This window comes from Rattus norvegicus, chromosome 10 (genome assembly GCF_021556685.1).
Source record: "Rattus norvegicus strain SHRSP/BbbUtx chromosome 10, alternate assembly SHRSP_T2T, whole genome shotgun sequence".
NCBI classification, from domain to species: domain Eukaryota; kingdom Metazoa; phylum Chordata; class Mammalia; order Rodentia; family Muridae; genus Rattus; species Rattus norvegicus.
In genome coordinates, this window is record NC_141543.1 from 81,268,984 (window position 1) to 81,290,459 (window position 21,476).

Here is a 21,476-nt window from a genome sequence, read left to right on the forward strand (position 1 = left end):
AGTTAACAAAAATGTCAGATATTTTCATAATAAGAAATGAAACATTAAAATGGATGTAGAAGTCAGCCAGTGGATATATTATTCCAAATTTTAAAAAATAGCTTTTGCTGCTATTCTTGTTTTAAGAGAAAGACTCACTGTAGCCTCCCCGGTTGATATTGAACTCAACAGGTTCTCCAGTGTCAAGTAGAAGCCACTATGTGAGGCTGATTTCCTCTACTGAGCTGCTGTTTTCACGGGAGTGTAGTGTCTGTCTCTGCAATTGGTGCTGGTAGAGTTGGGCACAAGAGGGACTATGGTGGTTATAAGGAAATCATCACTTTTACCATAGACCAGTAGGCACCTTTCTTTGGTATATGCCCCTCACCATACATAAAAATAGCCGGAAAGCCATGGTTTGAGACTAATGAACCTTATTTGTATGTTTGTACAATTCCTCCAAGGAGGAATCCCGAAGTCAGCAGCATAGTGTGAATAATAACAAATCGAGGTGTAGTCTATGTACATCCTTCTTGTGTGACCATCTGCAAAATCTACTTGATGCAATGCATCTCTGGGATGGGGCTGATCTTCAGCAGGGCAGCCGACAGACACCACAGCTTATCCCAGAGAGGCAGGGTGAGTGAATTCTCAAGTTTAGGGCACGAAGCTACAATGGCTATCTAAATGCCTCTAGCAGATTCCTTCAGAGAGAGAAAACTCAAGTAGTATGTTCTTGCACTGGGTTTTTTTTTTTTTTTTTAAAGCGCATCCAATGGGAATCATGCAGCATTCTAACCCCCTGAATGTTAGTCGCAATTATTACATGAAGAACTTACTGTATCCATACTCTGCAGAAAGTAAAGTGTTCTTACCTTAAATTTGATAAAGGAGCACAACTGTCCAAAAGTACTTCTTGAATAGCCTAGTGACAGACAAGACGGTGGAGGAAATTTGTAAGTTTGATAGCTTAAAACAAAACAAAAAAATCTTTGCTTGATTAAGTAATATTTACAATTTCCTCTGTCATCAAGTCTGCACATGTTCCTATTATGGTGGGGAGACAATTATATTGACATGCAACTATACTCAGAAATAATTATATTTATTTATTTAGAATATTTGTATTCTTTATTTGTGTGTGTGTGTGTGGGGGGGGGTGGTGTGCATGCATACACTCGCGGATGCCTGCGGAGCCTAGAAGGTGTTGGGTTTCTTTGTGAGTCACCTGCCATGGATGCTGAGAACTGAGTCAGGCGGTTCACAGCAGAAGCAAGGCACTCCTAGGGGGCACAGTAAGCCATCTCTCTAGGCTTCACAGTGTAAATAGTTAGCAAATTATATTCACAGGGTAGCAGGACTTTTAGGAAAGTATTCGTTAAAAACAGTACATTGTTTATATAAATGCTAGGTTAGCATATATTTAATATATAATATTGTTTTATATTATATAAAACAATGTTAGCCATTCTATTTACTTACCCAAGTGAATCTAACTCTGAGTGCAAGAATTGCTGTTTTGTAAGGGATGTTTATGAAGTCACCCAACACTATGACATTTCTCTGTGACAATAGTACATATTCCTTCTTCTTCCCTTCTTCTCTTGTTAGTACTAGGGCTTAAACTTAGGACCTCCTAAATGCTAGGATAGCATTCTACCACAGAAGTACATTTCCAACCTCCTTTCAGCTCTTTCTTTTGAGACAGGGTCTCATTAAATTGCTTAGGATGGCCTTGGTCTCACCCAGTCATCCAAGGAGGCCTTGAATTTGTTATCTTCTAGCTGTGCCTTCAGGACTGGCAACAGTTCTTAGAAATAACATAACATAGGGGTTGGGGATTTAGCTCAGTGGTAGAGCACTTGCCTAGGAAGCGCAAGGCCCTGGGTTTGGTCCCTAGCTCCGAAAAAAAAGAACCAAAAAAAAAAAAAAAAAAAAAAAAGAAATAACATAACACAGTTATTCCTCAGTTTGTACAGGATTAGTTTTAGGATCCATAGGTCTATCAAAATCCACAGGTGCTCAAATGATTCTTTCTCTCTCTCTCTCTCTCTCTCTCTCTCTCTCTCTCTCTCTCTCTCTCTCTCTCCATCATATGGATTCTTGAAATTCAGAACCCATTCATAAACAGAGATAACAAATGAAATGGTAGTCAGTTGGCAGTCAAGAACTGTGACTCTCAAGTCCTGGACACTTCCCTGATAAAGACAGCAAAAGTCCGGGGAGCGACAGTGGCTCTAGCAGGCCAAGGAGACAGACACAAGGCTTCACCTGCACAGGCTCAGCACCTTCCTGGGTGTGGTTTGAGGAACTTCCTGCTCAGGATCTTTTCAGTCATGGTTGGCTGAACTTACTGTTGTGGAATCCAAGGAGACAGAGGGTCAGCTGTAAGAGAAAACTCACCTCTACAAAACGAAGGAGCCTTTCAGTGGATGACTTAAATGTTTTCCGAGCCATTTCTGATTTTCGCAATTGGCAGTCAAGAACTGTGACTCTCTTTCTCAAGTCTTGGACACTTTCCTGGATAAAGACACGAAAAGCAGCACTGTCCCCATTTCTTCAATTTTCAAAACCTTTTGTGGACTTTAGTTTTCTTGAACTGATGTCTGGTACCACCATCTCATTTATTATCTTTCTTTTTACAAATAGGTCTCTGATTATGAGGAGATGTGCAATATGACTAATTAAATTTAGAAGTTAATTTACACAGATACTTTTATCAATGACATACTCTGTATATTATTTTTATGGATTTTTTTACAGTGATTTACTTCAGCTTAGTAGTTTTTCTTTTTTTAAACTTGTTTTAACACAGGCTAACAGAAAGCCTCTCATGGGTAGCTTAGCTAAAGGTAGTGACTGTATACACATACATAGACAATAAACTCTGGTGGGTTCTATGAAGAACAGCAGCAGTGCCCAGGAAGGCACAGTGGTAAGGGAATGCCTAGGCATCCTTTGGTCTGAGGCACACCCTGATTCTGGAGGTCCATACTGTGGGTTTCATCAGACACACATGGCATCCAGAATTGCGTTGGGGAAATGCGTGAAACAATTTTCATAGAAAAAGGTATTCGACTTTTGGCTCTGCTGAGTAAAAAATCTGTCCTGAATAATTGCTAACTCTAAGTTCCGACCCAGGAATCTTAAACAATAACCGCCAGAGAAAGAGACATTTGGAGACTGAATTTATATCATTTAGATGACATGAAAATGCAAAACCTGAAAATATTACTTAAATTGGTTCTAAGTTGAGAAGAGAAATAAAATAGCTCTGAAAACTATTTTCTAAATTGGGATTTCATAAACTGTCCATAGTTGTGTGCCAAAAGAGCACAAACTTACAATAAGAAAAAATCATGAAACATGAAGAAGTATGTTTTGTAAATGGACAATCAGGTAATTAATAATTGAATCTAAGAGTGTATATATTAATCAGGTAAGAAACATAAAAGTAATTATGTTTTTAAAAAAGAATTGAAAATGTAACTGGAAAGAAACTCAAAATAGATCCAATGACATAAAAAGCCAAATTCTAATAATACAGTCATTATTAAGTTAGAATACAACATGTAATAACCCATTTCATGCATCTAAAAAGAAACTGGAAAACAGGAGTAGTAACGGTTTGAAAACTGAAGAGAAAGGTAAACTTTGGACTAGAAATGAAGGAGAAGTGACAGAACACAGGCGAGTCACTTGAATTACCATAAACAATCAAAGGGAAGCAGCAACGGGGCTGGAGGAGGCCTTGGTGCTTCAGATCACTGCCGTTCTTATGGAGGACCCGAGTCCAGGACCCAGAATATACAAGGCAGCTCCCACTAGCTGTACCTCCAGGTCTAAGGGATCCAATTCCCTCTTACTGGCCTTAGCAGACACCATACATGGCACACATTTATGCAGGCAAAATGCTCATGCACTTAAAATGAATAAGTAAGTAATGTTTTTAAAAAAGTGGGCATTGTATACAACTTTAATCTCACACTGGAGAGGCAGAGGAAGGAGGACTGGACCTAGGCTGGCATATATAGTCAGACCTTAGAGAGAGAGGGGGAGGGAGGAAAAGTGGGGGAGCACACAATGACAATCAGAGGGTGACAGTTTAGGGTTTTCCAGATATGGCAAGACAATGATCCTCAGATTAGGAAGTTTGATGAATCTCAAAATCTCAAACAGCGTAAATTACAATAGATCAGATCAACGATGATTCCGGGAGGTTAAAATACTGACTATCAGAGGCAAAGAGATCTTGAAATCATACAGAAGGAAAGACATTACAAATGACCAATAGCTGACATGACAGAAGGAAATAAAAACAATGACAAAGTTACACAGTAACAATTCTCTAAATGTATCTAAAAGTATTTCAAAACTTGAATCAAAATGTTTTTACAGAAATAAAATGGAGAGCTCATTATCAATTGATCTTCACCAAGTAAATTTGAAGCAACTGTTTCAAGAAGCAGGGTGCAAGGTCATCTGGGATTATGAACAAAGGGAATAAACATAGGGTCCACCCAGAACAATCTGGAGCACATTAAACAACCCACAGAAGCGGCAAAGTCAAGACACAACTAACATGCTGCCAGCAACAGAGATTAAGGCAGAAAGAGGATTAGGTTTATGTTAAAAGATGCTTTAAATATGTAGACGGGGAAGTCATTGATTAACTTCATAATTACCTAATATAGAATGTCAAACATGATAGCATAATCATTAAAAATTAAAGACACGGGGGCTTAAGAGAAGCCTTAGCAATTAAGAGCACTGGCTGCTCTCGCAGAGTGCTCAGTTCTGATTCTCAGCACCCACGTGGTGCTTTGTTAACAGGATTTTTGTGAAAACAGTGCAGAAAGTGAAGGAAACTCCTGCCAAAGCTGCAGCTGTGGAGGCCCTCACAAGAGAACTACAGGAAAAATGGTGTCCACCACTGTGCCATCATCAAGTTTCCTTGAGTGCTGAAGACAGAAGACAACATATGTGTTCATTGTGAATGTCAAGGCCAACATGCATGGGATCAGACAGGCTGCAGCATTGAGGAAGCTGGATAGTAGAGAAGGGGCCAACTGGCTCCGGGTTACAATGCTCCCTGCTATGACAGTCATGGACGCTAAAACTCTGAAACTGTGTCACATGTACTCTTTCCTCTATCAACTCTCTTTTATCACAGTGATAAAAAAGTAACTAAGACAAGAAGACAAAAAAGGAGCTCATTTCATTACAGAGAAGATAAGCTAGGCCGCGGCTTTGAGAGATAGTTCTATGATATAAGTTAGTAAGTGATTAGCAAACAGAAGAGTCATTCCATGTCTCTATGCAAACACACAAATTAAGTCAATGGGAAAACAACTAAACGATACAAAACCACATTTTACTGAGAAGAATAAATGACGACTGAATGCATAAATGTATGCTCAACTGGTTATCTCAGGCAGGGAAGGGCAAACTGCAGGTTTACAGCATTTGGGTACATAAATAACCTCATCATAGTTGATTTTGAACTTTAAACATAAATCAGTGAACGTGGCATTGAGAAGAGACGAGTTCTCATTAGCCAGTGCCCAGGGTTCCCAGCACAACACCATGTCAGTCATCGGTAACTAGGGAGATACCGATTACACTGTATTGGCTTAGCAATCATTATACCAACAAGATGGAGAAAAATTCAAAGGAAAGGAAAACCAAGGATCAGCAGGAGGTAAATGCCAATTCTCATCCATTCTTCATGGGAGTACAAATTAGTTAAAAATACTTTCAGTCATAATTTGGCGTTTACTTGTAAAGTTGAACATACAATTACCATTCAAACTGGCAACGCTACTTCTCGTAGGTGGCGGTTACACATGATACATAAGTATCAGAATGTGCTCAGGAACATGACTCACAGTAGAATAATGCAGAAATAAGACCGCCCATCGAATACAAAATGGATAATGGCATGGTGTTAATTCATGCAATGAAGAATAAGGACAGAAAAGATATCAGCTAGCTACACATTAACTCGGTAAATAGGCAAAACTAAACAGACAGGAGTAGATGTACAAATAGTAAAACTATCAAGAAAGTGGTAAACACTAAATCCAACCAAGCAGTAACCTCTGAGAGCAAGGGCAGTGGGTGCAATGTGGAGAGGGACATTGGGCTCTTCACCCAGACCAGTAATGCTTTATTTTATTTTTTTAAAAGTATTTTGATTCATGTAAGCATGTAAGCATGCCTTTGTGTGGTGCATATGTGGTATAGTCGTCCACGGAGCTCAGAAAACCGCATCAAGTCCTCACAGGTTGTGAGCTACTAAACCTGGGCGGTGGGACAGAGCTTCATTCTTCTGAGAGAGCAACAAGTACTCCAATCACTGAGTTCTCGCTCCAGCCCCACTCTCTTACTTCTTGTGTTTCAGATGGATTTTTCTCAAAAGCCAAAATACAAATTAGAATATGTTGATAATTTAAAGGAAAATTATAATAATAAATAAAATCATTATTATAGAAAAGAAATCTATGTCTAACGAATACATATTTAGGTGTTCTGGAGTTAGCTCAGTTGGTAAAGAGCTTGGTGTGCACTTAATGAGCCACATTCCATCCCCAACACTCACATGAAAAGCCAGGAGTGCACACTCTTGGCAAAGCATCCCTGGAGAAGTGAGGAGGGGAGGGTCTCTGCTGCTGCAGGTTGCAGGGAGTCTCTGTAACACTCCCATCACTGTCTCCTCGGAGATGGATAGCTCTCTAGGAATGACACCTGAGGTTGACCTCTGGCCTCCACATGCAAAGTGCACACACATGGACGTACATTTACATGCTAGTCAACATGAAACCTTCCACACATTGAATAAATGAAATTAAATATTGGAAACTTTGTTTTGTGGTATCTAGGTCAATAGTTCCCTAAGCAAGCCTACACCCTGTTTAAAAAACTACTTCTTTTCTACTGGTATTAAACTTGGAAAATATTGAGATGCTTATGTTTTGTATCCCTTTCAAAAAACTGAAAAAGATTGATTATAGAGAGGTAGTGTGGGTTCTTATTGAAAGGACTTAATGAGATGATCCTCAGGAGGCTACAAAGAGGGAGAATCTGAATTGACAAAATTACCAGGCAGCTTTGGACCAAAATATGTCTCACTGGAGAAGAGTGAATGCAAGACCCCAAACTTTACACAACAGCATGGCGCCTGGGGCTGCAGAGGTGGCTCGGTGGGTAATGGGGCTTGCTGGGTAAGCCTGGGGATCTCGTTTGTCCAGTGAAGAGAAATTAGGAGAAGACATTATCCTCTGACCGCCACATACACAGTGGACCACATGCCCCAGCCTCCAAAGACCCCATCACACACAGACATTTTTAAATATTAAAAAACTAAAAAACCAAAACACTTGATAATTCTGTGCAAATCTCTTAAAAGCATATTACTTAAAAGTAGAGTTAGGACGTAGGTCAACAGTAGAGCAGGAACCTAACATGTATAAGGTCCTTCAACACTCAATACAGTAAAAAAAAAAAACCCCAACAAAATTAAACTAATTATTAAACAGCAACTTTTGTTCTAAAAGTAACTATTTATTAAAAGTGTTTTTAATATTTTGGTACTTTCTAAAATATTTTCATAACTAAGTTACTGTTGCATGGCATAGCCACACCTGGTTTACAGTGTACAGAGACGACAAATGTCTGGAACTAGCATTCCCAGGGGCTGTTGCTTTCTCAGTGCTCCCAAGGCCTCCTCATGGTGGGTGAGGCGCTGGCCTTCGCAGAGCTGCTTTAAGTGAGCAGATGTGCAGGAAATGGCGGGGACTCCTCAGAGCCAAGCAAAGAAAAGCTCATACTTTCTGTTAAGTTGTGCTGTTTTAAAACTAGCTCATTCTCATTTGGTGTGTTAAAGAACATAAGCCTTATATGTTGAAACATTCATAGCTCAAATTTGTTTTGTATTCTCTTGAAGGCAGAATGGGTTAGAGGTATAATTACTTATAACTGAGGAGTTTCTATAAAACTATAAATTATCTGCTTCAATTTATTTTAGTTTATACCTTCAGTGATATAATACACAATATACAGACACAATTACACACGCATACACAGCCACACCCACATACACCATACACACACACACACAGCCACACACACACACACACACACACACACACACACACACACACACACACACATGCCCACTATGGTTTTTGAAGGCAGGTCCTGACTAACGATGGAAGGTACACTGTGGACAACTGACACGTAGAGATGTTCAGCCTGCTTCCTGAAGCTGCTTAGTATCTTGTATTGCAACCGAGAGCCCTCCTAGAGGAGCCCAGTTTGGTATTCTTTATGTTGAAAGAAATAAAACATAAATTCAAACTTGGGATTTCTCATTAGTCATCCTTGGTCTTGTGCAAAAATTCATAAACTTGCATACTGCCCCAAGTTCTCTAATCAAAGAGCAAAACTCATCCCTCAAATCTCCTCCTTCCATCACCACAAAACAAATTAGCAAGCTCAAAAACAGAAAGAGAAAACCTGTGCCATCAATTAAATGTTAAGTGGTTCCAGGCCTGAATGGCTGAATGGAACAATGTTGACCAATGACCCAATTAATTCGGGGCCTGTGCTTTTCCATCTCAAAGCTCTTTGGATAAAGGCAGGCTCAGGACTTCCATGCCACCCTCTTCACGACACAACATCCTATCATTGAATATAGAAGACAAACACTGACCTAGTTAGGACGTGCAGATGAAAGAAAATGAAAACAGGATACACGGCAGCGGCTGGGAAACCATGGTAACTAGAGAGGGCTGTTTGCTTACTTTATTTTGGTCAGAATAATCAGCGAGCCGGGCCTTTAGTTCTGAGACCTCAGCCTCTAGCAGACGGATCACCTCTTCATAATCCATTTCCATCCCACGTGCCTGCCTCTGTGCAGCTTCGGCAAGATGAATCCGGCTTCGCAGAGCTCGTGTTTCCTCGGCTACGGCTTTGGCTTCCTAAGGAGTTGAAAGTGGATGTAAAGGGAAGCAAATGCAAACCATACTTCTGCGGTCGACAGGAATATTTTTCTCATTTGGGCAGTCACAATTCCAACGTTTAACATGTCCATTCCTCTCTCACCCACCTAAAAACTAATAAGCATGCCATTTCATGATGGGAATCCTTTGGTTGCTTTCCTGATTTTTTTTTTCCTGCATAGAAATTTTTCCTGTATAAAGATTCTGGATGAGTGTTTAGCATTACACACCTAGAAGCATTTCTGTAAAAATGAAGGACAGTTAAAGGAAACTGACAATCAAAACTAGACAAATAGGAACAGATTCTAAAGACAAAAGGAGTTGCAGAAACAACTCAGAGGTGGTGGGGCTGACGTTTTCAGAAGGCCAAGCAATGACCTCGGATGTTGCCTCCTGGTGAATCAAGGCGGCCTCAAAGGTTTTCTCCTAGACATCAGACTGTTGCTTCTTGCTTTGGTAGGAGCATAATATTTAATTGTTCATCTGTTGGATGCAGTGTTCAAGAGACAATTACTAAATACACATTATATGCTTCATCTGTCTTTGCTCATTCAAGTTTTGGAATAACATCTGGAGAAAAGCATTAGAAAGACATTTTTATATAAGCAACCAGAGACCCAGAGAATAGATGAGCTGATGAAGGACAAGTAGAAGCCCACACCTGGGCCCAGGGCTGCTTGACTTCAATACTAAGGATGTCCTTTCATTGTTTTACTGTCTTTGGATGACAGAATCAAACAAAAAGTTGTTCCAAACACTAGCTACACCTTCCACCTTGTAATGTTACGGTGGCAAAAGCCATTTGCTTTCTCAAAATGTGCCTTGGTGCTGGGTCACGGTCTCTTGGGACACCATATAATTTAACATGGCAACTGTTACAGCGTGAAGCATTTCTTTAGAGGGTGCGGGATCTCTCTTCTCTGTAATGGAACTTTCTGCTCCAATTGCCATGGCTAATATTAAACTGTGGCTATTTTAATGTTCTTGAAGCTGTTATGGAGCACTTGCCCTTGTTGGAGCATGGCGTACTGAGAGAGGGAAGGGTGTGGGCACATTCTCAAGAGTCTGTTTTCATTCAGCACCCAGTAACTATATCATATGTCGATTTCTGGGATATGCATGAACAGTGTACACAGAAAACTCTCACTGTTCAAAATCTACATTCTAGTTTAGAGAGATAGACAGTAGCTTAGGCTTATCAGCTCAGATAGCATGGAGAAGACAAGCACTAGGGACCCACAGAAGGGGCCATGCCATGACTCCTTCAAGAGAGGCTTTCTGAGCGAAAAGAGCATATGTGCAAAGGTCCCGGGACTGGACTGGGCTTGGCATCTTTGGAGAATATCAAGGCAGTCAGTGAGGTAGAAGCAGTGAGCAGTGTGGGAAAGATAGTGGTAGTAGGATACCAGGGCAGAGAGGGTAACAGGAATGAGTGTGGAGACAGGGAGGGTTGGAAAGGCAGATCTTTTGAACAGCCACAGACCATTTGAGGTTTCCCGCAGAGTGATTGGAGGGCTTTGAGCAGAGAAGTGATATGAACTTGCGTAAGTTTTAAGAGGGTGCATTTCCCCACTCAGTTAAGAACAGACTATGGGGAAGGACACAGATGGGAGCAGAAAGAGGAGGAAGAGACTGGGGAAAGCTAACTGGTTGGCCAGGGTAGGTTGTAGAAGGGACAGTAGATGAAGCAGTTGGAGCTCACTTGTGAGTAGGGCAATAGGCTAGCTCACCACCACAAAGTTAGCATCTACTTTATAGAGACAACCATAGAATATGCTATAAGTCTAAGTCAAGCAGGTAAATAATACTTCATCTGTTCTGCATGGGTGTGATGTGGATAAATGGAGGAAGGAGTGTTGGCTAAAATAAAAACAAAACGAAGAAGAAAAACCAGAAAACAAAAAACAACAACGTGAACAGGCTACAGGGAGCACAGCACAGAAGAAAGGGTGCCAGGGGGATTTTGAATGGGATAGAGGGATCCTATTGGGGAATAGGTTTTTGGTTGGTTGGTTGTTTTTAGAAGAAGCTGGGGAGAGAAAGAGAAAGGGCCAGGTTCTGGAAGAAATGGAATCATGGGAAAGGCTCTTGAATCCAGAACACTCTAAGACTTCAATCTGAGTGAGTGCTTTAGAAAAAAGCCTGAGGGCTGGGGTCAGTGTGCAGAAAGCCCTCAATTAGACGCCCAGCAGAGTGGAAAACATATATAAACAACGAATAAATCGGACTAATTTAAAAATGTAAGCCTGTCAGCAGGGTGTAAAATGGAGTGCTTTGAGGAGTCAGCTTCCTTCAGTATCTGTCACTCAAAAGAATTGTATCCCCTCTCTCTGAAAATGCTTGTCTTACCCTGTAAGGGTGCCTTAAGAAACAAGAATATGGGAGACAAGGAAGGATCCACCTAATGTACAGACCTGTCAGTCCAGACCAGGGGACCAGGAAAGTTACAATGACACCCCTCGATTATCCTCACTCCAGACTGAGCACACACTAGGTAACAGCCTAACACACTGAAGAACCAGCCTGCCTCCACCTTAGGCTTCACGGCCACCTTAGAGTAAAGACTAATTAGGTTCACTCCCGTTTATGGTAAAATAAGTTTCTCAAGGATTAGGCTATGCCCCACTGTGACCTTAACTAAACCTGGTTCTGTACTGTCTGCTCCAGGAAAGGCAATCATGTCTTTCAAAACATTCATAAGCACCTTGCAACCATACCTTTGTTTCAGAAGGGTTGCCCAGTCGTGAGTACTGTTATGTCCACAGCCCTTAGACCTACTTGTTAGACTTCTGGTCTGTGATATGTTATGTAACCTCACCCATTTTGCTGCCAAATCCCCCATTTGGAAGCCCCCAGCCCCAGAGCTGTACATCCTGTTTTCCTCATATCCAATGTTTACTTCTCAAACCTCACCTTAGGAGGAAGCGGTCTGTGTACAGAAATAAAAAAGCTTGCTTTAATTAATTTGGCCATGACGATTTGGGTTGGTGGTCTTTCTCCTCCCACCTTTGGAACTAACAATACCAGCCTTGTTCTAAAGGCTGTCAAGTCAGCCTCCAGTATGAGGTAAGTCTGTTATTATCCTCATATCAAAGACAGGGAACCAAAGATCAGAAAGCTTAAGAAACAAAACCATTTGTAAGTGGCAGGACTGGGAGTTGATCTCCGGTAGTTCAAATGAGTTCAGAACGTCGGTTAACAGAGTTTTCTTGACTACTAGCCCATACTGTTTGGTCAACTACAGAAAATGTTACAAAATATCCTTTTTAGCTACCAGTCGTCACCAGCCTCAGCCCCTGAACTAGCTTAGGATGTGGTGATATCAAGAGACTCCCCCGCAGCACATTTCAGGCCAGCGCCCTGCTCTTCATTTTCCTCCCAATTTAAAAAAAAAAAAAGCTTCAGAGTGAGAGGAAGGGCAGTAAATCTGCGCAGCTGCAGTGAGAATCACTAATTTGATGATTTGCCCTCTTCACACTCACTTTGTGCTGCTTTTATTCCTCTATAAAAACAGCACTTTTATTTTTGTTCAAAGAACGCTGGTTAATTAAATGAAGAGCCAGGACGGGATTTACGCCTCGGTCCTAGTGCTGAGACGGTAATACAGTGTGAAATGCGTCTGGGTGGTGAGAGCTGCAGAGGGGTTGATGCTGGATAAATTCATACCGTTCCTTTTGTAAATGTGTAACTGTCAGGCTGGCGAATGTGACCCCTTGGCAGAGTTCTACCCCAGTTCCCGCTGAATGGCTGCTTAAAGGATTAGTGCTTTGGAATGGTGCCTTTCTGGGAGGCAGTAAAGGAAAGATAACAGCGGAGGGCAGGATTTAGAGAAGTTCACAACGACCCATTCTCTCTTTGCCTCCCAGAATGTCTTTCTAATGAAGAACTGCAGAATCTCCCTGTCAGTAACATTTTATCGATAATTCTCTCAGGACCTCACTGAACCCCGAAATCCCAACCACCACAAATACAGCCGTCATTTGCGCAGGTGCCTCGTATGTGGATGAGGTTAGTTCAGATTACAGAGGTAGATTCTAAAGGGAAAACAGACATAATAGCGCAACAGGAAAGAACTGCTGAAACATGCTTCTAGATATAATGTAGGATAGGCAAACCCAGTAGAAGGAAATCTGAAATATGCAGTTCAATCAGACATTTTCCAGGGGCAACAGTGACAAAAGACGTTGGGTCCACAGCGCCTCTTTGGGAAAAAAAAAAAAAAAAGGTTTCCCTCCCAGCACTTTTGCCACGAATCTTTAGGAAAGATAAGGCCAAGTTGTTCATTGACAACAATTTGAGCTGATGAAAAATTTCTGTAGGCTGCAGACACTACCTTGGGCTGAGTCACATTGTACTATGACAGCGCTGTAGGTCAGATAAAGGCCACTGTACTGTTTCATACACGCAGCATTTACACCCAAAGTAACATGATCCAGAACAAAAACCAAAGACAGGTACATAGTACAAAAGAACAGGTTGCGGATGGGTCCCAGCTAGGTCAGTATCACAGATGTGAGATCCTCCCCCCGCCACCATTTTCTGCCTAGTTATGAGATTCTTTTCCCATTTTCTGCTTATTAATTCTCTAAGACTTGGTTTGTTCATCTGTGTAGTGGGCTCTAGCAATTATAAGCCCAAAATAACTTTCAGAAGAAGGTTAAAGAAGCTATTAATATATCCTTGCTAGCGGTGTTTTCCTTTTGTTTCTTGTCACAGAATATTCTGGAAAAATACACATATCATTTCTGCCATTACACGCCGGACTAGATAATTTTTTTTTTTTTTTCGGAGCTGGGGACCGAACCCAGGGCCTTGCGCTTCCTAGGTAAGCGCTCTACCACTGAGCTAAATCCCCAACCCCTAGATCATTTATTAAGGGCTCTGTTGAGGCACTCAGCTGGCAATATCAGCTGTTTGGAAATGTAACTTACACATGTCTTTTTTGACGATAGAAAGAAATTACATGAAACTATCTTCTAAGTATACGCACTTGTAGTTCCCCATGGTAGGAGAAGCATCAATTGGAGTTGCAAACATGCCATTAGCCTAGAAGTCCACACCACTTACCAGCTCTGTAATTTATACGCTAATCAGTAAATCTTTCAAATGTCAGTGCTTGATAGGAGAAAACAGCAGATTGCAAGAAGATATGTCTTAGTAATTTATGCTACCGAGCCCCAAGAATGCTTCTCTTATCAGCTTCCGACATTTGCTCACTGGAAAACCTTTCTCAGTCTTAGGTCCTATTTACAGTTTTCAAGAGAAAAGATTACGGCTTACTGCAGGAAGAAGGCTGTTGAATGAGAATTGTTTAAAAGCAAGTTAAGGCCCATCTCCTTAATCCATGTTTCTGAATTAATTTTTAGCTGTTTGAAAGGATGATTTTCAGAGCACTTTGCAGATATATTCATGAATGAACAGACAACACACCCAATAATCGTGAAGGAATTTAGGGAAGACTTGAAATTCACAAAACAGTTTTTGGAGAAACCCTTTTGCTGTGTAACCAACTCAAGCTGGATTTGAGACGCATGTAACACAGGCCAATCTTAAATGGGAATTGATCCTCCTGCTTCAGTCTCCCCAATGCTAGGACTAGAGGCATGAAAGACCAAGGCCAGCTCACAGAAACTTATTATCTGCCTCTACGACCCACTTTTCTTTCCTGTCTTCATGGCTAACTCAGGTCTAATGACTGTACCACCTCAGCTAACCATCACTAAACACTGTGAAATCTTTATAATGTAATGTGCAGCCATTTCTTATATTATCTTGTATCATCTCAGCAGATACAGGACCACCAGGCCTCCTGTGACTGCCTACTGTGACGGTCACAGCAGTGTGCTCTCCACATTTCTGAAGGGTCAGATTACTTCAGACAGCAGTCAGGTTCCACCTTAAGTAACCAGTGTGGTCCACAGTCAGATGCATCCTCCCTTTCCCAACTTCTCTGCTCTCTACCAAGCTCTCCACTGCCCGGTTCCGAGTTAGCAAGTAGCTTTAGTATGCTCAACTCTCTTCAGTGATGACACACAAGGATTCACACCTGTGCCTGTACACACCTTCATAACATTTTTAAGATTCATTTTATGGCATTTATCAAGCAAATGAGATTATATAAAATCTAGATAAAATGAAGCAAATACCAAAGTTGAAAAAAGTTACACTTCGGTGTTTGACAATTATGTTATTTTTGCATTAAGGATTTCCAAGTTACAAATAGTTATTTATATTTCCTTTTCAACATGTGTTAATACAGTGAACGTTGTCAAGGGTGATACAATCTTAAAAGGTTCTTTCCAGACCCACAAAATCCTTAGTTTACAATGTACATAGCAACACTTTCGTAAAGTGTGCAGGATGGATAATCTGTGAGGTCAGAAAACAAAGTTTAGTTTATATGAAAAAGTAAAATCTTCACTACGCAAAGAGGAAAATCGCTTAAACTTTCTGGAGGAGAATTAGGACAATCATATTAGAAGTAGCGCTAATTAGCCTTCCCAGGGGTTGTCAGCTTCGTTACCTGCAGCTGCCTCACTCTAACAGGTGTAAAACTTGTTTCTGCCTCTGAGCACCGCAAAAGAAATCCAAGAAACAATTTCCAATCTCCTTCATAAAGAGCAGTTTCCTGTCTAGGAAAAGTACCTAAGTATACCACTCAGATAAGGTGTAAGATATGATACTTTTATAATATAAATATTAATAAACTATATTTAACCATGTTTTAATCAGAATGGTTTAACCCTGAACATGTGTGTGCTGATATATATATATATATATATATGTAGTATATATTATATGTTAATATATATTAGCTTATATTCACATACACATCACTTATGCATAGACCACATGATACCAGTAAATAAAAATATTCTTGCCATTTAATCAGTCATTTCACATCTCGACTTCAGTCTAAAATAAACTAATTAACCAGTTAATGTCTTGTTATGTTTTTTTCTTCCCAACATAACATTTTTATTGATTCTTTGGGAAGGTCATATCATGAGCCCAAATCACTCACTTCCTAGTCCTTTCCTGTCTGCCCCCTACCCTTGTGTCCTCCTCTAAAAGTAAAAATAAAAAAGAAAAGAAAAACCAAGTCTGGGGACTGGAGAGATGGCTCAGCAGTTAAGAGCACTGACTGCTCTTCCAGAGGTCCTGAGTTCAATTCCCAGCAACCACATGGTGGCTCACAACCATCTGTAATGGGATCTGATGCCCTCTTCTGGTGTGTCTGAAGACAGCGACAGTGTATTCACATACATAAAATAAATAAAGAAATCTAAAAAAAAAAAAAAAGAAGAAGTCCACAAGTCCAATTTGTGTTATCTGTATACTCATTTAACCACAGTCTAACTCGGAGGCTTGCCCCTTAGAGCTGAATCCTGCCCCCACCAGAAGCCACCGATTGTGGAGATCTACACTTCGGAATCTCCATCACACTTTTTAAGCGTTCTCTTTGGTGGCTTCCTGTCTAGGCTGTTCCTTTTTTTTTCTTGTGGGGGCTGGTGTTCTGAAGTGGAGGTAGGGGTTGTCCCAGAAGCCTTCCATGTCCCTCCCTCTCAACTGTGCATCTGCAGTCATCGATATCCCAGCAAAAGGAGCTAGCCTCCTTGCTCTTCACGGTCAGTGGGAGGACACATCACGAGCTCCCATACGGTGTCGCCTGGCCACAGCTGCAGTAGGACCATGGAGGCAGACGAGACCCTTGGAGATAGCACAGACTGCAGACATCAGTATGGCTATGGGCAGCACAGACCATGGAAGTCCGGAAGCCTTCATGGTCGGCATTTAAACCCATTTAATAGATGCAATGCAGCACAGTGGCTTTATCTTAGACATTAAACATGGTGATCCTTCCAAACGTTAGGGCTTAAGGGGCTCCATCACTAAAAGAGAAGTGCACTTCTTTCAAATTAACCCCGCGGGGTTTAACTGGAATACAAGTCATACTAGACTGTATGTGTGGTGTGGGGGGTCTTTTTGTCTAAGATCTTGAAGTTCAGGAAGGGTAGGAGGCCCAATGTAGGATATGGCCTAAGGTTGTAAATGCATATATAAATAATATAACATCTGATTTTAGCCTAAGCGGTAAACAAAATAGTCACTAACCCAAAATATAATTATTGAAAAAGTACTGTAAAGACTGAATGGCCAAAACAGACCTTAGGCTATGAAAGAATTGAGTCTATAAACTAAGGATTATAACATAAAAACGAGTGGTTGCTACAGCAAACCATTTGGGAGAAAGAAAGTGTATATTCTCACTTTGTACCATATGCTGATGGATACTTTCAGCATTAAATAGAGACGAGGTGGGGATCTGGGTAAACATGCATCTGAAATATGGCCAGAATAAACATTTTCACAGATCTTAAAAAGAAAAAAGTAAGATCAAATTGACCACACAAAACTTTTAGTGTTTATTAAGTGAGAGAAGGGATTTTTATACAAGTTAAATATCTCACAACCTTAGGGTTGTGAGAAATAGAGTCACTGTCTACTGTGTAAAGAGATCTTATATTCTAATGTGGGGAAATGGGATGAAGCGCATGAGAGAAGGGAAGACAGGAGATGCTAGTAAGACAAGGGCTGTGTGGAGAAGTCAGCTGTGTCATCCTGCCATACCAGCAAGTGTATGAGACTCGGCATGTGTGAGAAGGAACAAAAGCATGGAGAAGAAGGGTCCCACAGGAGCATCCACGAGCAGGCCCTGTGACTTAAGGGTCATTCTATTCTTTAGTGGTTCTATCAGTCGTTTAAATCTTTACCCTGAACACTGGGCTTCCGACCCAGAGACCTCTGGGGGATATACCGCAACTGTATTGTAGCTATGGTAACACTTGGGTTTGCTAAAGCTCGCTTAGAATGCTGCATGCACTTTAAGTGAGCACACATGCCTTTAATACTCAAGAACTGTGATATAGCTCTCTAGTTATTCTGGAACTCAGGCATAGGCAATCTCTTCCTATATAACGTAAGAAGACAATAAACCAATGCGTATTTTTAAACAATACTTATGTGGGATCAGACATGGCCAGAAGAGTCTTGTTTTTAACTCTTCAACGTTTTGTGAATAAATCATTACTCCAATGTCATGAGTCCGATACGACTGTAGGAGCACTCAGAGTACTTCTCACACAGCGAACTGCCAAGATAAGACGTTTATAGAATCAGCCGCCTTATCACTACTTCCTCCTTGGATCAAATGTTCTCGTTTGTCAGTCCAACTATTATATATTGCTCCAACATTAAAAAAAATGTTTGGCATCTACACAGACGTCTAAAGTGTAACCTAAAAGGTGCTCCCTGTATGCACGGTATAGAACCCCATCTTCAGGAGTTCCCCATAGGGAAGCCTTCCTATAGGAAATGGTATAAAGAAACTAACTGCAGGTCTCTATGAAGAATACCATCACTTTCCTTCTAAATTCCCCAACACTGAAAATGGTGTCTAATTAAGTCAACACAAAACAAGTGTTTAATACAGAAAAGACAAAAATGTCTCTCGGAATCCTTATGATACCAAGGTCTTTTCTATATGAAACGAGCAATAACCATTTGGGAATAGAAACTCTGAAACAGACACTTACATTAGCCATCCCTGCTATGAAATACCTGAGTGGGATAACTTGTAAAGAAAGGGTTAGTTACTTGTTGGTATTGTATGTTCGAAGTCCCAACAGCATGAAGATGATGGATGAGGTCACTTGGGCGTGTCACATCACAGGGGACGGGCAAGTGAAATGGGGGTGTGTGTGATTGGTTTTCGTGAATTTGCACAGAGAGGCAAAGGTCCCATAAGAACATTTAGGGGTCTGACCCGTGATCTAAGGGTCATTCTACTTTTTAATGGTTCTATCACATGTTTATATCTTTTCCCTGAATACCAGGCTTCCAGCACAGGAAACTCTGGGGGAGATAAAGCAACCATATCGTAGCTATAGGAACACTTGAGTTTGCTAAAGCTTGCTTAGAGTGCAGCATGCTCTTCCAGTGAATCACTAAATACAAATGATGTCTACACAAACAGGAACGGTGACTGGAGCTCTGGGAAGCCAGGCTTCCTGCTCCCTTTTCAGGTAAGCTTTCCTTACCCTGGGCAGTTTCGAGGGCAGAGTCTAATGGTAGAGAAGAGAAAAGTAATTTTCTTATAACACACACACACACACACACACACACACACACACACACACACACACGAGAATTAATGGTAAAAGATAAGCCCAACTATATTTGTCCCATAAGCTTCTTTAATCACACTATTGTCTAACATTATAAGTGCTTTATAATGATTCTCAGAGTACTTTCGTTTGTTTTAAAAAGCTTGCGTCCATCAAATCTCAGCCAATGGTTACATCACACATGCTAATAGTAGAATATCACAACAAGAAAGACAACACTGGAACAACCCACCAATCTTTTTTTTTTTTTTTTGGTTCTTTTTTTCGGAGCTGGGGACCGAACCCAGGGCCTTGCGCTTCCTAGGCAAGCGCTCTACCACTGAGCTAAATCCCCAACCCCCACCAATCTTCTTTAGGGAGAATTAGTTTTATAATGTTCTCATCAACGAAAACGAACAACCTGTAGGTCGATATGACAATCCAGGGGGAATCCCAGGGAGTTAAGCTGGCTGAAAATAGATCATTACAAAATGCAGCTTGCTGTACGGTTCCATTTGTGTGTCTTTTCAAATGACAAAAATTGAGTTCAACAATAGATTAGTGGGTGTCAGGCATGAGGAGGGTAGGTGGAAGGAGGGGATGGTGGCCTCAAAAGGCCAGCATGGGGCATCTTTCTGTAAAAGGATTTTAATGGGAAGCAAAAGTTACCATGCTGACATGGGGACCGTTTTACAACAGCATTCTTTTGGAATAGAAAGGATTCGTTTAACAAATGTATGTGTTTTATTTTTTCCCCCTCATGATGAGATGGTATTTCAGAATAATTACTAGCATTGCTCTAGAAAACTATTAGGCATTCAAATTGCCAAAAATGAATTAGAGATCTAGAGGCCACCCAAACATAAAAATTAGAGGTGTCATTGTTTCTTTCAAACCAAAAGGAGATACAAGCCCCAGAAGTGGGACTGTAACTAGGGTTTGTCTTAGAGATATCTGACTTGTTTTCAAAGTTGTCTTTCTTGCTTCACCCACAAAGCAGGACAGAGCTGAGAACAGCGGGCTGTGGCAAGGCCCGTGCCAGAGAATCCTGCTGTCTCATCACCCGTTTCATGCCCTGCTGAAACCAGCACAAGCTTTGCACAGGCGAGGCAACTACAACTGGACTCATCTGACCCTAGTCAAGTTGCCAAGTAAACAATTCCCCATATTCCATCAGAGCAAGGACTGGTTCAGACAAGCTAGGTATTTTGGCTCTAGAGTAGTCACCAATTCCCTGTTACCTGGGGTCATAACACTACCTTAGAAGACAATTTTAAAACAACTTGAGTGTGAGGGTGGTTTTGACAAAGTTGTTGATCAAAGAGAGATGCTACAGGAACGGTTCCTACGTGTCAGAAGTTGTTAGAACTTGAAGGAAAAGGAAGTGACAGCTATAATAACTTCATGGGAAAGCGTCGTTGTCATTTTTAAACAGCAGGGCTGGGCTATTCTTTTGGGCATGAAATATTAAAAAAAAAATACAGGACCAAGAATAGAAGTCTCATGGCAATCCCTGGTTGAAGAAAAACAAGGGGCTGAAAAGGATGCCGATGCTTCAGTTTGTTCTTTAGGGTCTTCCCTCTCTTTCCCTTCCTGTTTACCCATCATCCCCCTGGTCCTACGGTTACTCATTGCTTTCCTTTTAGGTCGTTACGCTAAAGGTAAGTGAGCTTCCATGATTTAAAACAGCTAAAGCACCTTTGAAAGGGGAAATCATGATGCTCTTTATGATTGCTCCAACATTTTAGAGTAAGGTAAAGTCCTGCAAAGAGTTAACGAAGGATCTTCCCCTATGAATTATCGGTCAGAGACCTCAGAAGCCCCTGCCACAAACAACACATGCTGTTGCCATTGTTCTTGCTTGTCTACCATAGCGAGCTCTTAAGTTGCCTCCGATGAAGACACAACACCCTTTGGGTGCAGGACACAGAGAAACCAAGCTGAAACTAATCTAGATACTCCTCCCTGTGGGTGAACATTCACAGTGCTGAAAGGCACTGTGAGGTAGCTGAGAGAGGAGTACCATCCTGCCTAGTGGTAGACCATAAATGCTACAGTACCCACCTGCCAGGCAGGATGCCTACCGCTACGACAGGAGCATGAGTGTTATGGGCACAGCCACCTGCTATATGATTGCATGTGAGACCACTGGACAGGAGGAATTCATGTAAATTTGGGAAAACTAAACAAAATACCAAACAAAACAAAACAAAACAAAAAAACCAAACCAAACAAACCAAAAAAACCCAAACCAAGCCAAAATCCATGGCTGGGGAGGCCAAATGCCTTAGAGGGAACTAACTCTGTTTTGTTAAATGGACACTGTGTC

General features: G+C 41.1%; 1 protein-coding gene across 12 annotated transcripts in view; it reads right to left on the reverse strand.

The window, feature by feature from the left end:
* Positions 1-21,476, reverse strand: part of Stxbp4 (syntaxin binding protein 4) — a 159,257-nt gene that overhangs the window by 58,744 nt on the left and 79,037 nt on the right. For all 12 annotated transcript variants that reach the window (XR_015630624.1, XR_015630626.1, XR_015630623.1 and 9 more), the window contains 3 exon segments: positions 8,784-8,960; positions 2,383-2,499; positions 855-904 (listed from right to left, as the gene is read on the reverse strand). Coding sequence is in view for 7 of the 12 variants with exons in the window: in XM_087572136.1 (XP_087428262.1) it covers positions 855-904; positions 2,383-2,499; positions 8,784-8,960 (344 nt within the window). In the remaining 5 variants the exon portion in view is untranslated.